General features: G+C 46.8%; 1 protein-coding gene across 2 annotated transcripts in view; it reads right to left on the reverse strand.

Moving 5' to 3' along the window:
* Nucleotides 1-16,813, reverse strand: part of GALNT18 (polypeptide N-acetylgalactosaminyltransferase 18) — a 364,052-nt gene extending 347,239 nt beyond the window's left edge. For both annotated transcript variants that reach the window (XM_032240753.1, XM_032240752.1), the window contains exon 1: nt 16,109-16,813. In XM_032240753.1, coding sequence (XP_032096644.1) covers nt 16,109-16,343 — 235 coding nt within the window. In that variant the 5' untranslated portion in view covers nt 16,344-16,813. The remainder of the gene's footprint in view (nt 1-16,108) is intronic.
* Nucleotides 16,814-18,033: the final 1,220 nt, after the last annotated feature.

Below are 18,033 nucleotides of genomic sequence, written 5' to 3' on the forward strand. Positions count from 1 at the left end.
AAAGGTGAGACAGCCATCTGTCTGCCGAGGTAAGAAAAAAAAAAAAGAATGGAATACTCCTTTTTAAATGACATTTTCAATTTTTCCCCTATGTCCACTATGCCCTCGTCCACCCTACTGCCAAAAAGACTCTTTTCAAATTGAAAATATCAGAATAATAGGAAAAGAAAAATCACAGTTGTCTGAGGCCCCTGCTAATGGGCTGTACTGTCCCGACAGGCAGAGTCTGCGGATGAACTCCTGCTGTGTCCGTTTCCTGCCTGAGGAGGGTGGAAAAGGGCCTGCAGTGCCAAACGCAGACCCACACCCATGCGTGGGCAATTCCCCAGGTGGCCACCAGATAACTCGGAGGTCCTGGCTGCCCAGCTTGACACCTGGGCCATCTCAAGGAATTTCCACAGGGCAGGCAAGAAACGCCCTCTCCTGACCCCGGGGTTGCCCTTGCTCAGCTCCTCCTCCTCCCCCCTGCAGACCTTTCCTGTCACCTCTCCTCTGAGTGTGAAACAGCAAGTCCTAACTTGCCAGGCTGCCAGCCACCGCCACCCTGAAGACACCTGGAGGTGGTGGAGTCCATTCTGAGGTTCTCACAGGCCTCGGGGTGAACAGGAGGGCTTCCGTTTCCACTTCAGAGGGAATGCCAGAGGCCGACTTCCTCTTACCTCTGGGGTCCCCAAGCACTCTGTATCCTTTCTTGGAAACGAAGCTATGCTTTCTCCCTTCTAGGGACTCTTCAGTTGTCAATGAAAATGGCTTCCATGCTGTCTCTCTCCTCTTGAACCAGAAACGCCCTGTTTGTCTGCATCTTTTCTCACATTATTCTCTGATTTTTGTGCAGTTTACTTTTTCCCTTCTGTACCCACTAGATTGTTTTAGTTTGAGGGTGACCATAAGTGACAGCTTTATTAAAATGAAGACATCGAGGGTACCCTGAAGGCTTCAGGCTTCTCTCACCAGCTGATCTCTGGGGGATCTCAGTGTGGAAAGCACACTGCACACACACACACGCACGCGCACACACACACATGCACGCACACACATACCACTGAGCTTCAGCTTCCCTTTGATTAAATCTTGACACAGCAGTGTGAGCTATGAGGTGCTATAAGAGAGACCCCAGAAGTATGGGCGTTCTGTCCCTGGCCCAAAAGGCAGACACAGCATAGACCAGCCTCTCAGAAGCCACCCCCAAGCCAAAATGAGAACCAGCTCTTCTGTCCCTTGGCTCCTTTTCCAGACAGCTGTAAAGCCAGAGACCTGGATGTGAATCCTAGCACCACCCCTTACTGAGATGTTTTAGGCAGGCTAGTGTATTTATTCATGTATTCACTCAACAAACTCCTACCTGCCTCCCACTGAATACCTGGCACTGTGTGACAAACTAGAAAACAGGAAAAACAGGGTCCAGTCTCCACCTTTAAGTAACCCCCAGTCTAATGAGAAAAACAGACTAATAATTACAGAACAGCATGATTTTCTCATCTGTAAAATGGGGCTAATGATCTCACAGCCTTATTTTAAGGATTAAATAATGTGAAGTGGATTAAACAGTGCTAAACGTCTGGTACATGGCTGATGAATGTCAATGTTCTCTCTTTTCTCCTCTCCTTGATCTAAAATCTCTGCCCCTCGACTATCCGAATTATCACTCTGGTTTGAGGGGCTGGGAAGAAGCTCTGTTCCCAGATACGGAGGCAGCATCATCAGGAGCTGCCATGCATGGCCTGGACCTGAAGTCAGACCCTGGTCAGCAGGCCAGGGAGGGGATACCCCATCCAAGGGAAACCCTGAAAGGCTGTCCACCTCTTTGTTCTATAAGCACCTGATTTCATCTGATAACAAACAAGTAAGGATTTTTCTTCCTGCCGCACAAGTTTCTCCTGAGGTTGAGGGAAGTAACCGGATGTAGAGGGAAATTGTCTAGACTTCAAATCAGGATCCCTAGACTCTACCCCAGGCCTGCAGGACCCAGTAGAAGGTCTTCAGGGTAGTCACCAAGTTGCACACTGGGTCTTCGATCCTTCAGCAAACAGTTTGAGGTTGAGGATGCTGATGTCATTTGCAACTGTACTATCTGCTGATTCTAACTAGAGATCCTTCAGACTAGAGCCTTCACAAGTGGGATATGATACGAGAACCACAAAGGAAGGAAGGTTTGCCCTTCTTTGCTGATACATGAGGAAAGAGAAAGCGTCTGCACTGAGCTGCACAACATAATACTAAAAGTTTCCACTATTGGCCAGAATGAAATAAGACATTTAATTTTCTATTTACAAAAATAAATGCATCCTTTCTGTTTCTAAAGTAATTACAAACTCGAAAATAGTTACGCCTAAATTTTGCTAAAAACAGCTGGCTCTTGTTGAAAAATAAGCAAAATTCACAACTGCTCCATTTTGGTAAATAATTATTTTTATTGTTTCGTTAAGGCAAGTATCTTAACAAGTGACCAAAATAATCCCTGTTAATCAAGAAATAGTTCATTGCCTGGGAAATTTGAGAATGATTTGCTACAATTCTCTCTAGTAAAGAAGCAAAACCATCCCTCAGTTTTCTGCTATCACTAGAAAGAAATCTTTTTTAAAAGCACTTTAAATAGATAAGTGCTATAAAAATAGTGTAAAGTGTACCTTCCCAATGTGAACTACATCTATCTCTGAATTGCAAAGAATGTATATCAAAATTATATCATGCAACAAAATGCACGTTTTGTAGAGGGAGAAGAAAGAAAAGATTAAATTGAATCTTCCTGACAATTGTCTTAAATCACACATTCCTGCCTGCAATTGAAATTATAAGTCACATTGCTTCGAGTTAAATCAAATTCATCCTGGCAGGAAGATAGGCTGATGTGGCTTCAATTTGGTTTGAAAGTTGAGATAGAAGAAAGGGAAAAATCTTTCCTCAAGAAGACACTTTCCACCAAGGAGCTGGGAAATGAGACTCGCCCACCAGGTAACTGAACACCCTGCATGACTCTGCCACCAGCCAAGGGTTCAACCAACACAGCACATTCCTGGCATTGTCTGCTGCCCACTGCAATGCCAAGTGGGTTTTACAAAACAAATATTTCTCCACAAACAAGGGCAGGCCCCCAGTCTGGAGCGCTCAGAACTTCAGAGCAGGGGTCAGTGATATCAAGACACCCTAGGGCAGGTCTTCCAACACGTCTCAGCTGAGAAGATTTGAGCAGCATTAGTCTGGGCTCACCTTGAGCCTAACTTAAAACCATCTCAGGTTTGACTTACCTGGGAAAGACCGAATTAACTGCAATGAATTAGGGCTAAATCTGATATATGAGGTGTTACAACCAGAAAATACATTCCTGATCATATTTTCTTTGTGAGCTCCAACAAGTAAAAACAGAATGGAAAGAGGGAAAGAAGGAAGACTAAAAAAGGGAACATGTTGTCCCCAGTGGCTCCCACCTGATACTCAGGGTGGGGGTGTTTGCCCGTACATCACTTCATTTGATCAGCACAGCAATCCTATAATGGTTAAAGAGTGATTGTCTTCATTTCTGTGGTTGGAGAAACTGAGGCACTGCAAGTGAAGAGACTTGCCCAAGGTCACCCAAACTGTAAGTGGCAACACTGATTCTCATGACTGCCTGCACCCTCTTTTCCACCACACTGGCTGAGAGGCTCAGGCTTCCCTCATCAAGGTAATTGTTGGTTTTATTTCATAACTAAACTTGCCCTCTCTAAATCTTTCTTACTCCACTCCCTTAAATCCTCCTCATTCTTCAAAGATGTGTCATCAGCCCCTATTCCTCCATGAAGTCTATTCTGACAACTCGTTCTTCTGGAATTCAATTTCAACCCTCATTTCATGAGTTAGCTTGCAAAAGATCCTTAATTGTTTCTTGTTGTGTCTTCTCAGCCTGATTATGAGCTCTTCAAAGAAAAGGAGTGTGTCGCATGTATTTTATCATCTCCCACAGTGCCTGGCACAGTGCCGCTCCCACAAGAGGTGCCCAGGAAGCAGCCATAAAACAGCTTGCATTGAGCCTCTGTGCTCGCCCCCCCCTGCTGACTCCCCAGTCCTTCCAGAGCATTCCTTCCACAGTGGTCTTTGAGGCTGCACAACCAACTCCCCAGCCAGCCCCTCTTGGCTTCCTCCCCTACACCCTTTTTCCCACCATCACCCTGCTCTAGCCACACCGGCCACTGTTTCTCAAACACATCAGACGCACTCCTGCCACAGCCACAGGGGCTTAGCACTGGCGGTTCCCGCCACCTGGCACTCTCTTCCTCTAAACATACACATGGCGCACACCTCACCTTCTTCACGTCTTTGCTTATAGCAAAGCCCCTAACTACCTCCTCATTTAATTGCAGTCCTTCATATTTTTGTCCTGATTCCACTGATATATCCCCAGCACAGGTGCTCAATAAATGCTTGCTCAGTGAAGGAAGGGAAGAATCTGAGCACATACCAAAAGAAGGCAGGGGTACATCCCAGGCTACTGTCAAACTTCCAGCCAACATTGAGGAGAGTGGGAACTTGGAAGCACATCTGCAATTTCTCCCAACTGCTCGCGGTGGTTTTATTTCCCCATTTTCATACTGCAATAAACAACGCTAGCCTTGGTTTCTACCTCCTGTAACTGCCCACATAGCAAGGGGCCCACCATTTCATACATTTAACTCCAAATATTCCATTCCCTCAATTAAATGGGAGGTTCCTGGAAGGCCTGGCCGTGTCTGCCATTGCCTTCGTGTAGACCTGTCCCTCTCTTATGGTCCCCTATCCCACCCCATGCCCCGAGCCTAGAGGACGCCCAAATAAAGCTATGGCCTCAGTGAGTGGAAGAGATGATCTTGTTCATGCTAAGTCTGCTCCTGGGGGAAATAACCGATGCGGCTGGCCGCAGATGCCACACCTAGATTCTGCCAGTCTTCCGGAGAACTGAGCCCAGCTCAGCTCCTGGCACCATCATCTTCCTGCCTCTCCAGGAAAGGAGGCTGCCAAAATGGCCACTTGGTAACCCACCTCAGGGCTTCACTACTCTCAGAAAGTTTTCTTCCAGTCTCATCTCAACGTTTCTGCTAAGAGAATGGAATGAGCCTGTTTTCTCTTGATCAACATCACTGGAGCAGAAAAACAAGAGGGCCCTTAGCCCCTTCTAAGGAGCTTAAGAGTGGTAATGGGCTTTTGTCTGTTACTAGCTGCTGAACCTGGGATAAGTTCATTACAGTCACTGAGCCTCAGTGTCTTCATCTGTAAAATGGGGGTAATAACACCATCCCACAGCCCTGCTTATGCAGTACAGATGAGGTGACAGGTATAAAGAATTTAGCACATCACAGTTGCTCAATAAACATTAATTCCCTTCCTCCTCCCACTTCTCCAGATGAATTCAGACCTATTTTTCTATAGTCCTTCCTCTCTGGTTTTTTCCCCCCATTTTTGAGTGATCTCTTCCATACAATTTCCACTGGATTCCTCTTCTAATATAAATCCCCAGGTTCTCATAAAATAAAAGGCCTGGCCCAATTATCAAGTTGGACATTTTATGTAAAATTCCCACGTTATGCCTTCCTCCATCTACTCTTAGAAACTAATGCAAATCAGAGGATCCGTTTATTATTAAAATGAGATTTGGAAGTGGGAGAAACGAAAATGTTAAAAGGCTCACTTCTCCAAGCCCATGAACTGACAGGTCTGAAGACTTCTCAAGACCCTCCCTGCCTCTACAGCTCCTTCTCTCCCGTCAGGGAAATATGATGATTAATTAGACAAAGCCTGTCCCGCTTGTTGAAATCCTTTGAGGCAGGAACGATATCAACACAAAACATTATAACTGCAATAAAGAGAAACCAGAAATCCCCTCTGCCTTAGGATGCTAAAAAGGCACAGCTAAATAAATCTGTAACAGAAGATCAAAAAGGATCTTCCAAATGGATAATAGAAAATGTCACCAGCATAAACAGAAGAGAGATTAGTTCAATAAAGAAATAAAGTTACAATTGTGGGTCTCGAGTAAGATTTTTGCTTACTTTTAACTTCCCAGCATATAACTCACAAGGTTATTAATACGGACTCCTACTGTTTTGCGCAAATAAACAGCTGCTGATGTTTTGTGCCCAAACCACTTTATTAGAGCTTTCCTTTACAGCAACTGTTTCTTCCTTTCCAAATCCTGAGAGGCTCAGACAGCTGAGCCAGAGAATGCCAAAGCAGAAGGAATAACAAAGAAGAGGGGAGGCAGCCTGTGTGGGTAGGGGCTGTAGACCCCTCACCATCTTCTTTGTAGCCTTCAAGCAGGTCAACGTTCAAGAGCAGAGAGCAAAGACCGATGCGGCACAATCACAGAGGCTATTTTTATCCCGGTGCTAGGAGTTAGCACCAAACAGAATTCACCACTGAGAGAAGCCTTGGGTGACCAACCATCCAGGTTTGCCCAGGGAATGGGAGAGTTCCCTGGACCTGGGACTTTTGGTTTCAAAACAGGGAACGCGTGAGGCACATCAGGATGAACTGGTCACCCTGAAAGACGCGTGACTATGCCAGGGCCCAGGGAAGCACTTGGCCCCATGCCTGGGACACTGTAGGTGCTCAAAAGTCACAATGAATCTGAAAGAGCTCTAGCCTGCAGCTGGAACACTCGGCTTTTTTGACAAGGACCAGTTCCTGGAGGCCCCACAGTGACCTAGGAGAAAAGGCTGTCCAGGGCCTTGTGGCTACTGCTCCCTCACCCTTCCAGAGCAGGGCCTTCTACTGCTGCCCACCCTAACCTCCAGGTTCCTTGTGGACACAAATGCAGACCAAGCCCCTGCCCAGCTCCCTCTCTCCCCAGCCTCCCACTTGACCTGAGGCCTCTGAGCTTATACTTGAACACCAACTTTGATAAGATGATCTCCCATTCCTCTCTACGGGAAACGTTTCTCCTCCTTTCTCTTCTGTAGACAGCCCTGGTTTTCGAGCCAGTTTCCTTTCTCGGCTCTACCACCCATCAGCCCCATGACCTACCTTGGACAAACTCTCTAAGTCTTCATTTTCTCACCTCTATACACTCTACCTTACTATGTTGTGAAGATGAAAAGGAATCACTAATTTTTAAAATTACAATTTTATTCATTAAAATAAATAAATCAAGTGATTGTGCCTGGGCAGCACCTGGGCAGTCCCTGACACACTGAAGTACAGTAGCTCTCTTCCTCCTTTCCCTTGATACAATCAATCTTTAATTCTCTATATGCCTGTTGCTCTTAAAATAAATCAATGGTTTGGCTAGGATTCTCATTTGTCACTTCAAATCTCTCCTTATCTTTCTCTTATATCCATTGGCCTAAGCAATGTTAGTACTGTTCTCCTAAATCCCCAGATGCCATTAGCACAACATTTTTTAAGCCAAGCTTCAAGTCCTGTCTTGCCAGAGTCCCTGACTTACCTTCCTGCTCTTCTGGGATCTCAATGGCCTTGAACTCTAAGTTCCCAGGGGACAGAAATGGTTGCACAAGTCAGGCTGGGGAAGCCCAACAACACACCAGAGCTTGTTAAGATGCAGTGCTCAACAATCTTAATCAGGGAACTCTGCTCTGAGACTTAGGCTCAGTGCATTGGTAGAATGAACCTATTCATGCCAAAGAACTGGCCACAAGCCTCCGTTGTAGGCATCGTTTTTCATTGTTCTCACCTGTCCCAAGGTGACGGGTGTAGATGCCACTTCTCTGGATCTTCCCCAACACTGTATTTCTGTGAGCTCTTAAAGGACAGTGGCAATAGAAAATAGTGCAGCAAAGCGTGCCTGTTGGCTCTAAAACCATTTTAGCAGTGGCTGCATACAGGAAGCCACTTAGTGTGTATTGGGGCTGGATACTGACGGGTTTCCACTAGCATCATTAAGGACAGCCTCATCTCCCAAAAACAAACCTTCACAAAACTGAAATTGAATGTCAGGCAGCAAAAGAGAACTACGTCTCCAAACTGCATACCCACTGGGATGATCTGTCTAGCAATATATTTTAATCTGTAATCATGTAGCCAGAAAAACCACCAAAGCTTAAGTGTTCATATAACCAAGAATCTTTTTGCTTAAAGTTCCAGTTGGCTACACTGGAACAACAGGGGTCTAAAAAAGTGTACAGATCCACAGAGAAGATTCCAGAACAGCAGTCCTTCCCAATCCCTGCCACAACACACCATGCTGTGGAACAGTTGTGAGGTGATTAGTGAGTAACAATAATTTAAGTACCAAAGCTTATGAATGATTAGCTTTAACTCTAATAAATTAAAGGGATTTCAAGCTTGTTACATTCCCTTGCATACTAATGTGCTTTCTCAAGTAGGAAAAGAAAGGGTGGCATGAGAAGGAATGCAATGTGTTAGGAGGGGCATCCTCCTAGCCCTGCCCCAGGGCACAGGCCCTGCATGTAGGCATGTGTGTGAGGAAGGGGAACATCAAAGACCCTGGACTCAAGCGTTGCATTACAGATGGAGCTGACTCTAACCCCAAAAGCAAGTGAGATTCGATAAGGTAACAATTGTAGGAGCCATGAAATAACCAAATCCCTGCTAAATCCAAGGCAGAAGCTCCAGCCTTCAAGAGACATTCCAGGCCAGCATAAACATCATGGCCCACCATTCAGTGAAGGTGGATTAGTCACCAGTGGACCTCAGGCACTCTGAGTCTTGCTCCTGATTTGAGTGCCTATCCAACCTGTATGGCCTCTGCCTTTGAGCTTAATACATAATTCCATGTCTACCTGAGCCTACCATGCTGCATTCTGGTTACATTTATCACTCACATTCAGCTGGGTGTTTTCTCCAGGAACTTTCTGTGTAACATCACCTCCAGCTGGGCTGCTCAGCAATGTGCTTCTCTATAGGGCAACCTGTCTGTCCATCTCCTAGATAACAAACCCAGATAACAAAAAAGCCAAGCTTGGCTTTCTGTTACAGACCGAAGGAGACCCTCAAGCCCCAAATCAAGACAATAGCCTTGTATAGTCCATTTTGCATTGTTATAAAGAAGTACCTGAGGCTGAGTAATTTATAAAATTATAAATTTATAATTTGACTCATAGTTCTGCAAGTGTTCAAATTCCAGCATCTGCTAGGCTCCTGGGGAGGCCTCAGGAAGCTTATAATCATGGCGGAAGGTAACAGGGAAGCAGGTATGTCACTTAGTGAGAGAGGAGTGAGAGAGGAGAGAGGGAGGGAGAGAGAAGCAGGAGGAGGAGGAAAAGAGGGAAAGGAAGAGGAAGAGGAGGAGCAGCAGCAGCTAGGCTCTTTAAACAACCAGCTCTTGAATGAACAAATACAGAAAGAACTCATTCATTACCAGGAAGACAGCACCAAGCCATTCACACAAACAACTCCCACTAGGCCCCGTCTCAAATACTGGGGACCACATTTCAACATGACATTTGGAGGGGACAAACATTCAAACCATATGAAGCTCATGCAGCTACTCAAGTGAAGTGAGGTCAGAAACGGTAATGAAGGCGCTCCAGTAGACGTGTATGTGGCTCTGAATCCCACGAATACTTTTGGGAAAACACAGACCAGCCTAACCCAAGTGACTAAAGCTGACCTTCAAGGCCCTCATAAGTGACAAAACCAGACTGTGGCTTTCTGACATTTTTCATTCTGAATTCTCCTTGAGATTCTCCACCAACCTACTTATCAAGGGCAAATAACAATTTATGTCAAGTGAGTGGGAAAGAATGTGGAATTCATTTATTTTACAGCCTACACACTTCTGGCTAAAAATGAAGATTCTCTGGTCATGGGGAAAAGTTGTGTTTTTTGGCAAGGCTTTTCTTCTTCATAAAGCTGTAGTTCTGAACTATTAACAAAGGTAATTAGGCTCAACTCCTAAATCCTGCTATTGAACTCTCCCAAAATATCAATCACTGTTACTAATATAATTTCACATGCAACAGTTCATTCCAGAGGACAAATAGCTTTACTATTTAAATGACACTCTTTCCTCAAATAAACTCCAAGCACTCAGCAAATATCATATCCTCTTCTTCACAAACGCTGCCAAGTCAAAGATCAGATGAGAAGGACACCAGCCAATTCTAAGTGACATCCAAAAGCTATAGGAGACAGAAAAACATCCAAGCCCAGGACATTTACTGATTCTTAGGGACGATAAATGATTTGTAGTCATGGCGAACAACCTGCTGTTACCGACCTGGTGTAACAAAACACAGTTAATAACCCATTTCTCCAATGTTGGGATGATCTTGACTCAATGAAGTAAGATAATGGGCTTAGAAATTAGTCATATAATGTAATACATTATTAATCATGATATTCCGAAGGGTAAATATATGTTACAAGAACACCACCCAGGAATTCAATTTCTTTTAGGTATATTTACTCTCCTGAATTATTTATACCACCATCATCCCTCAAAAAAATGTAACGGTCTGATCTTCCCTCTTTTTCCAAAACAGTTATTTTCAACTTTTTTTTTAAAGAAGTAGACTCTTTTTTTAAATGAAATATTTTACAGAATGCCAAACAGAAAACAGAAGACAGAGGAGCTGCGTTATTTGCAGGGAGGGGAGGGAGTACCTATAGGCAGAGTCTTGGAGACCCCACTTAACCCTTTTAATTCTCAGGCCCCACATCAAACCTTCTAGAAACTTAGGGCTCCTGGAAACAGTTTGAAAACTATTGCCTAAGGCATCTATGTAAAACTAAAATTATGTATGTAACATATAACACAGGCAAAATATTTACTATTCAAAAGAATGTAAAATACACAAATCACAAACAGTGACAGTTTTTTTTTCCTTTTTTTCCTTTTTTTTGTCCATGGGGGTCTCACCATGTTGTCCAGGTTGGTCTTGAACTCCTGGGCTCAACCGATCCTCCCACCTAAGCTTCCCAAAGCGCTGGGATTACAGGCGTGAGCAACGACGCCTGGCCAAACACTGATAGTCTTAGAGAATAATGATCAAGGACACAAACAGTCCCACAAGATAAAAGCAAACATAAGGGGCAGGGAGGATATTAAGTTCTAGAGTAATCAAAGGAGTACAAATCAAAAGAATAGAGCATTTAACAGGGATTACATTTGCTCAAAAAAAAATGAATGATAGCACCCGATGCTGGCCAGGCTCCATGATACTGGTACAATCATATACTGTTGGTGGCTATCAAGAAAGGCTTTCCTTTTGATAAAACAATCTTTCATAAAAATGTTCAGACTCTTTGAGTCAGGAGTAATCCCACTTCTGGAAAGACATCCTTAAAAATAATTCAAAAAAACAATGAGATGAAGATGTTCATTTCTGCTCTAATTATAATAGCAAGACAAATGTTCAATAATAGGGAAGTGGTTGAATCAATAATGGTATATTGATGACAGAATACTATTCAGTCATTAAAAATACAATAAAAGTTCTCTTTAGAAACTCTTCATTTAATCAATTCTCCAGATTAACTACGCTTTCCACTCCCTCTGTAAACCAAGCCTGTTTGTCTCTAGCACCACTGTCCACAGCTCCTGCAAACAGTTGAGTTGTACACTTAGCCATCCACTCGGTTCTCAAACGTGTTTACACTATTTGTACTTGTCACTGTAATGGCATAACCTAATCACATATTATATAAACCAATGAAATATGACTGCTAAAAAGATCAGAGTTGTTTCTAAGACAATTACTTTAAGTTCTAAGTGCTTGGCAAAGACTTTATAAGGGTAGTCAGTTAAAGAATAGCAATCAAATTATATGTGAGCAAAACCATTGCAAAGGATCAGACAAAAATCATCACAGTTTAGGTTACTACACTTAGACTGCTTCATAAGCACCTTGAAGTTTCCAATGAATTTTAAAGAAAACAGAACTAGAAATCAAACGTTGTAAACAGGACACTACCGGAGCGGTTTGCGCAAGGAAGATAAACAGAAGGCCAATCGGCAGACCCATCCCAAAGACGAAACTGTGGCCTGATATCAAAAGTCTGGCAAGCAAATGTACATTTTGAATAACATTAAAATAAAAATATGTAATGTGTGTATGTAATATTTTGTTGTAGTCTCCTCTTTAACCAATTTTTCTATTAACTAGCTCAAGCCCTGACCATGTTGACTCAGAGGGATTCTTTGTCCTTTGAAAACAAGTCCACTGTGACGGGGACCAAGAGTGCATGTACTGCAGCAGTGTCTTGAGTGTACAGTTCACCGCTGAAATCCCCAACCGCTTTCCCAGCACAGTGCCTGGCACACATTAGGTCTCCAACAGATAAATGCTGAACCAGTAAGCTATGTAGCAATTCCGGAAAAAAACTGTGCTTCTTTAACAAAAAGCAAAGTGAACAAAGCAGAATATAAAATTACACATAAATCATGACTACACCTTCATTTTGAAATATGGAGGCAAATGAACAAAGCTAGAAGGAAATGCTCCAAATGTAGACTGATTTTTAGGGTAGAATGATTTATGGGCAATTTTATGCATTTTTAAATATTTTCTGAAACACTGGCACATTCTTTTACATATTCAGAAAGCTACTAAGAAAAGAAGAAACTATTTTTATTTTTACTGAACTTCCAAAATAAGAACTGAATCAACATTTCCATTTCCTGCACTCTCCAACATCGAGGCCTCCTTTAGCAAACTGTGCTTCATCCACCTCGCCATGTCAAGCCATCAGATCTTTCTACTCCTAAGATGGAATGAAACTGACCCTTACTAACACTTACTTGGTGTTTCCAAACCCCCAGGATGCCTTTTTAAAAAATAATCATAAGTTATCCACCCTCTCATTTAACATCTACTTGGTCAAAAAAAATTATCAAAACTGCAATTTACATTCCCAAGAGATTCCCAAACACCATCTAATTAAATCATTCAATCAGAAAACAAATTAAAATGAAATATCACTGCAACCCCCAAGAGGAAAATAAACTTTTCAGTCATGACTAGAACAGATCTCTGGGGTGATACTCCAAAGCCTCTTCTAATTGCAAGTCCTATGGAACATCCTGCAGAACATTTTGTGACATTTGCAGCTTCCAGGAGACTTTCCTTCTAAAGAAAAGAGGAGCCTGAACAAGACTCCAAAGCAAAACATCTTTTTTGGAGAATGCTATCACTTTCATTAATGACTAAGGCAGCCCTGGGCATCAGCACTCATTCATTCATCTGTGCTTCACCCCGCCACTACTTTCTGTAGAACGTGCCAGGAACTGTCCTGCATGTTTGGCAAATATTAGTTAAGGGCATGGAACCTCTGTCTCCTGGCATGAAACAAAGCAAAACCCAGAGCAGCCTGAGTTTATGGAGTTTCCTCCCTCATCCCTTGCCCATCCTCTAAGGTCTCTCCCTCTGATATCCAATTCTGCCATTGTCAACGGACTCCAAGGAACCCTGGGGCACTTCTGGGAGACAGTTTGGTATATGGGTAAGAACTTAGACTTCTGAAGCCACACTAGCTGAGCTTACATCCCTGTACTACCAAGTACCAGTGTGTGATCCTGGACAAATCATATACCCTCTCCCTGCCTCAGTTTCCATATCTGTAAAATGGAGCGAATATTACCTACTTCATAAGGTTGTGAAGATTAAATAAGTCAATATATGTAAAGCATTAAGAGTAGGGCTTGACACATCCTAGGTGCTATGTAATTTTAGCTCTTATTAGTGTTACCTCTTATTCCCTCCAGCTCTGCAAACTAAACTGGATTGTTCAAAAGGCTCTGCTAACTAGAGGGAACTTGATAGTGGGGTACACATAAACAGCCTTACCATCAAGCACAAGAGCTTGATCTTATTGTCCTTTACCACCCTCTGCGTTCAGACACCTGTACTTAATCAGCTGCAAATTTGATAGGCCCTTTACCTCTGTTCCCTAAATGCCAGCTAAGGATGGCTCCAGTACCACAAAGGGAGCTGTGGTCATCACTACACCATCATGGCACAGCCAGCCTGGTAACCTCTGCCCCTGCCTGCCTCATTTCCAGTCTTTCCAAGTCACTGACCCTTCCCTACCTTCCTATAGGTTGCAGCTTTGGCCCTCTGTCTTGAGACTGAATACCCAGAGGAGTCATTGCACGTGTACAAGTGGAACAACGCATGATTTAAGGACCTTGCCTCCTCTTTTTATCTACCTTCTCAAATTTTTCAGCTATAGATTTGAAAGTGCCGAACAACAATAAAGTTTCTGGGGAGAAAAATCACAACGCTTCCCTTCAACTTCAACATCATGCTTGTTTCCATGTTGAAGCTTAGAAATCATGTGACATGGTCCACATTCCACATGACAGGCACCCACTCCGTCACAAGCTCAGGGGTTAATAGCATCCCCTGAATGCTTCCCAAAGCAGTACCTTGCTCACCTCCTGCCTGACCAGATTGAAAAGCACAAGAGAATCATTTTCCAGGAACATACACACACAATCTGTGAATGAAAATCTCTCAAAATCTGTCGTCAAACTAGAAATGTCAAAGTAAGGCAGAGCTTTGTGTCTCCCGGGGAACATTCTGAATCACCCTGGGGGAAACACAGCACTTCTATTGCTGATTAATTGTCAATCCAGACCTATGGGATAGAAAAGGACTGGTAAGAAACAACAGCAGCAGGCACCCACAGATAGGTAAATTGCTTTCCAAGCCCAGTGCCAGGTTGAGAGGCAGAGGTTGGTCTGAAGCAGCAGCTGTCAATGTCCCTTTTTTCTGGGGAGGGGCTGAAGCCATGGGCTTGTTTTGAAGTCATTAGGACGCACTATGGGTGTGGACGCCCCTCTTGCACTCAGCTGAACCTCCCTTAATCTTCCCCTCCTGGGAAGGAACTATTCTGGACACCTGGAGAAACACTAAATTCAGACGAAGTAGCCATCTCTATCTACTCTGGCAAGGGCAGCAGGTGAAAGCGGTGGAATTGAGACATCCACATGTAAACAAAAGGGCGTGCTGGGGGCGGGGGAGGGAAGGAGAAGCCTTCAGGTCAACTTGATTTTGCCAAGGTCTGCCCTGCGCTGACCCCAGAGCCTAGTGGTCTTGCTAGGTTTCCAGGCGGACTAGGCTCGGCCCTGCCCTTAAGAAGCTCACACGCCTGGTAGAAAGCAGGGGGCGCGGGGAGGCGAAGAAGTGTGGACGTGAGCGCGCATGTGTGTGCACAGCCGGCACCAGTGCTCCTGGCGCCCGGAACTCCAGCCCCTTCCTCTGACAGCTCATTGACCAGGTCGCCTCGGGAGAGCGCCCTGCAACCCCCTCTCCCTTTGGACCCCTGCCCTGGTCTGGAGCGCACCCAACCAGCGTAGCCTTACACTTCAGACCCAACCCAGCAAGGTCTGTCTGCTCCGCCCCGGCTGCTCCCAGGGCCTGAGAGTGGAGCTACCGGCGGGATCGGCGGGCACCGGGTCCCGGGCGGCTCCGCGCGGAAGGCGCAGCCCAGGGCGTGTTCTTCCAGTCTTGGGCGGAGGCACCATCACAGTGGACAGAGCTCAGGCTCCAGCGCTACTTCCCGGCGTTGACACCTGCTCCTGGAGAGGGTCCGGAACCCGCGGGTTGTGGTGGGGGTAGGTAGGGACTGCTATAGGTTCAAAAGGCCCTCCAACCACAGAGGACCCCCTGCATCCCCCATAGCCTACTGACCGAGCACAGCGAAGCTGGGGCTGGGGCCGAGACAACGCAATTTTCCTAGCCTCGCTTGTCCGGCAGCCTGCTGGTCTTAACCGCCAACAGTCAGGGCCGCCGAGCGGGCGTCTCGCCTGACGCCTACAGTGGCTAAAAAAGCTCGTTTGCCCGCGCGTTCTCTAGTGTACACACACAAACATTCACACGCACACACACTGAGCCGGACTTGTGTGCTATCCCGACAGCCCGCGAGCAAGCAGCCCAGAGTCACACGCACATTTGGACACGTGCGCAGCGCGCCCCCATACCGCCAGCTAGCTGCACACTCCCGCGCGTGCAGCCCTGCGCACACACGTGTGCCCCGGGGAAGCGCGCACGGCCGCAGATATGAAGGGTCCCCCCGCGCCGGCAGGAGCTGACACGCAGGCCCCACCACTACAGCGCGTCTGCCGCCCCCGAGCCCCGCGGTGGCTGAGTTGATGCGCACCAGCCCCAGCGCACCCTGAGTCGCGCGGGGCACTCCAGGGCCTCATGCGCGACCCAAGTTTCCGGGGCGCCCGTACCTTGAATGTGCTGCTTGATGACATTCTCCAGGTGGTCCAGCCGCTCAATAATCTTCAGAGTGTCCCCTTTGTCTTCCTCCAGCTTCTTGTCGGGCGCCGGCTCCTGCCCCCGCACATACACGCTGGCGATGTAGTTGGTGACCCAGCCCACGTAGAGCAGGCAGATGATATTAGTCATGCCGCTCAGGATCACGCAAGTGGACACCAAAGTTTTGGTCTTCCTGGTGCACACCATTCTGGGCTCCTTCCTCCATATAGAGCACCCGGGGGCCCTTCCTTGTCGCGCGTCCCGGACTCCCCCGCGCTCACACCCAGTAGCACGTCCGGAGCCGCTGGGCGCCCCAGCACCTGAGTCCCGAGGTTCTCCAAAGCCCAGTACGCTGCCGGTGTAGCCGCCGTGCCCAAGTTTGCAGCTTCTGCCGCTGGCCACCCGGAGAGAGCTTGACAAAGGAAACCAGGTGGATTTTTTTCCAAATTAAAAATCCCTGAGCCCTTCCCAAAGGGGTCACGGGTGGCCGGCAGCCGTGCGCCCAGATGTGCTCGTCTGGGAAACTTTGCCACTGCCTGTGTCGGCGGCCACGCCGCTTCCCATCGCCAACGCCAGCTGCCTTGGCGGTCCGACCGGCCCGCGCTGCTCGGAGGACCGCGGCAGTGGCAGCGGCGGCGGGTAGAGCCGCGAAGCAGAGCGGCCCGGCCCCCTCCGAGCGACAAGCGCCGCCACCAATCGCGCTCCGGCTCTGGAGAGGGGCCGGTGTTGGGCGGTCGCGGACCAACGGGGCGGGAGCGGGGGGCGGAGTCCAGCCCCCGGGCCCCACCTGCTGGCCGCCCCTGGCTCCCGCCCCCAGGGACGCGCCTGGGTCTCCACCCGCCCCCGCGCAGGCTGCCCCAGACCCAAGCTCCCAGAGAGGGCGCGCCGCCAGTCCCAGCACTTAAGTCGGCAGCTACCTCCTTTAGGGGAATTCCATCTCTTGCTTTTGAGCAGGAATCTCCGGTTTTGGAAGGGTCGCACAGGTCAGCGTCTTTCATCCCTCGGGACTCCTCCACTGTGCTACTAGTCAACTCCTGGAATCTTTTCTTGGTTGCCAGGACGCAGTTCAGAAGCCAAGAAAGTGCCGGCCCCAAGGGCGTTCACTCCTTCCTTGGCCTCACTTGGGCCTCCACCCTGCCCTCCGCCCTTCAGCCACTGGCATCCTGAGAATCCCCCAGATGCCACATTGGTGACCTATTAGATGACTCTCTACCACTTCCCCCCCACCCCCGCCTGCCCCACTTTTTGCCCCATCTAGGTTTTTCTTTAAGTCTACACAGCTCCCAGGACATGGACGTGTCCTGTAAGCCCAGCTGTCATTCAAGTGGGACCAGGGTTATCCAGTGCATAAGGAAACCCTGCAAGGAAATGCCCTTGGGGGAAATTAAGGTCTCTCTGAACTGTAGAGCCCTTTTACAGGTTGTTTGTGATTTCCATCGAAGAGCGCAAGGAGAGAGAACTGACTGAGCACAGGGGCAGGCCAGACGCCGAGGCTGATATTGCTGTGTTTGTTCTTAGTGCCAATGTTTACTCATATTCTCCTCTTCTGCTGAACACCCCATTCTCAGCACCTGAACAGAATTCCTTTAAACAAAGACGTTTTACAACACAGATTTCCCGCCTCTTCTCCATCTCTGAGTTGCTTTATTTTTTTGGCCTAAGAGCCTGGCAGGCAGCCTGCTGCATGCCCACCTTGTTGTGTACCAGCCTTCCAAACAGCCACAGAAATACCCAGGGCAGCTCCCTCCTGGAATGTCTTCTGGATCAACAACTGGCCCCACAAAAGAAGGAGGGCACAAAACCAAAGAAGGGCACCTTACAGCCCCATCAGCCAAGGGCCCATCTACCAGTGTTTTGCTTACAAAACCTCCCCAAAGATGCTATGAAAACATACCAG

Source organism: Sapajus apella, unplaced genomic scaffold (assembly GCF_009761245.1).
Source record: "Sapajus apella isolate SASKATOON/1434 unplaced genomic scaffold, GSC_monkey_1.0 scaffold47, whole genome shotgun sequence".
Taxonomy (NCBI): Eukaryota; Metazoa; Chordata; class Mammalia; order Primates; family Cebidae; genus Sapajus; species Sapajus apella.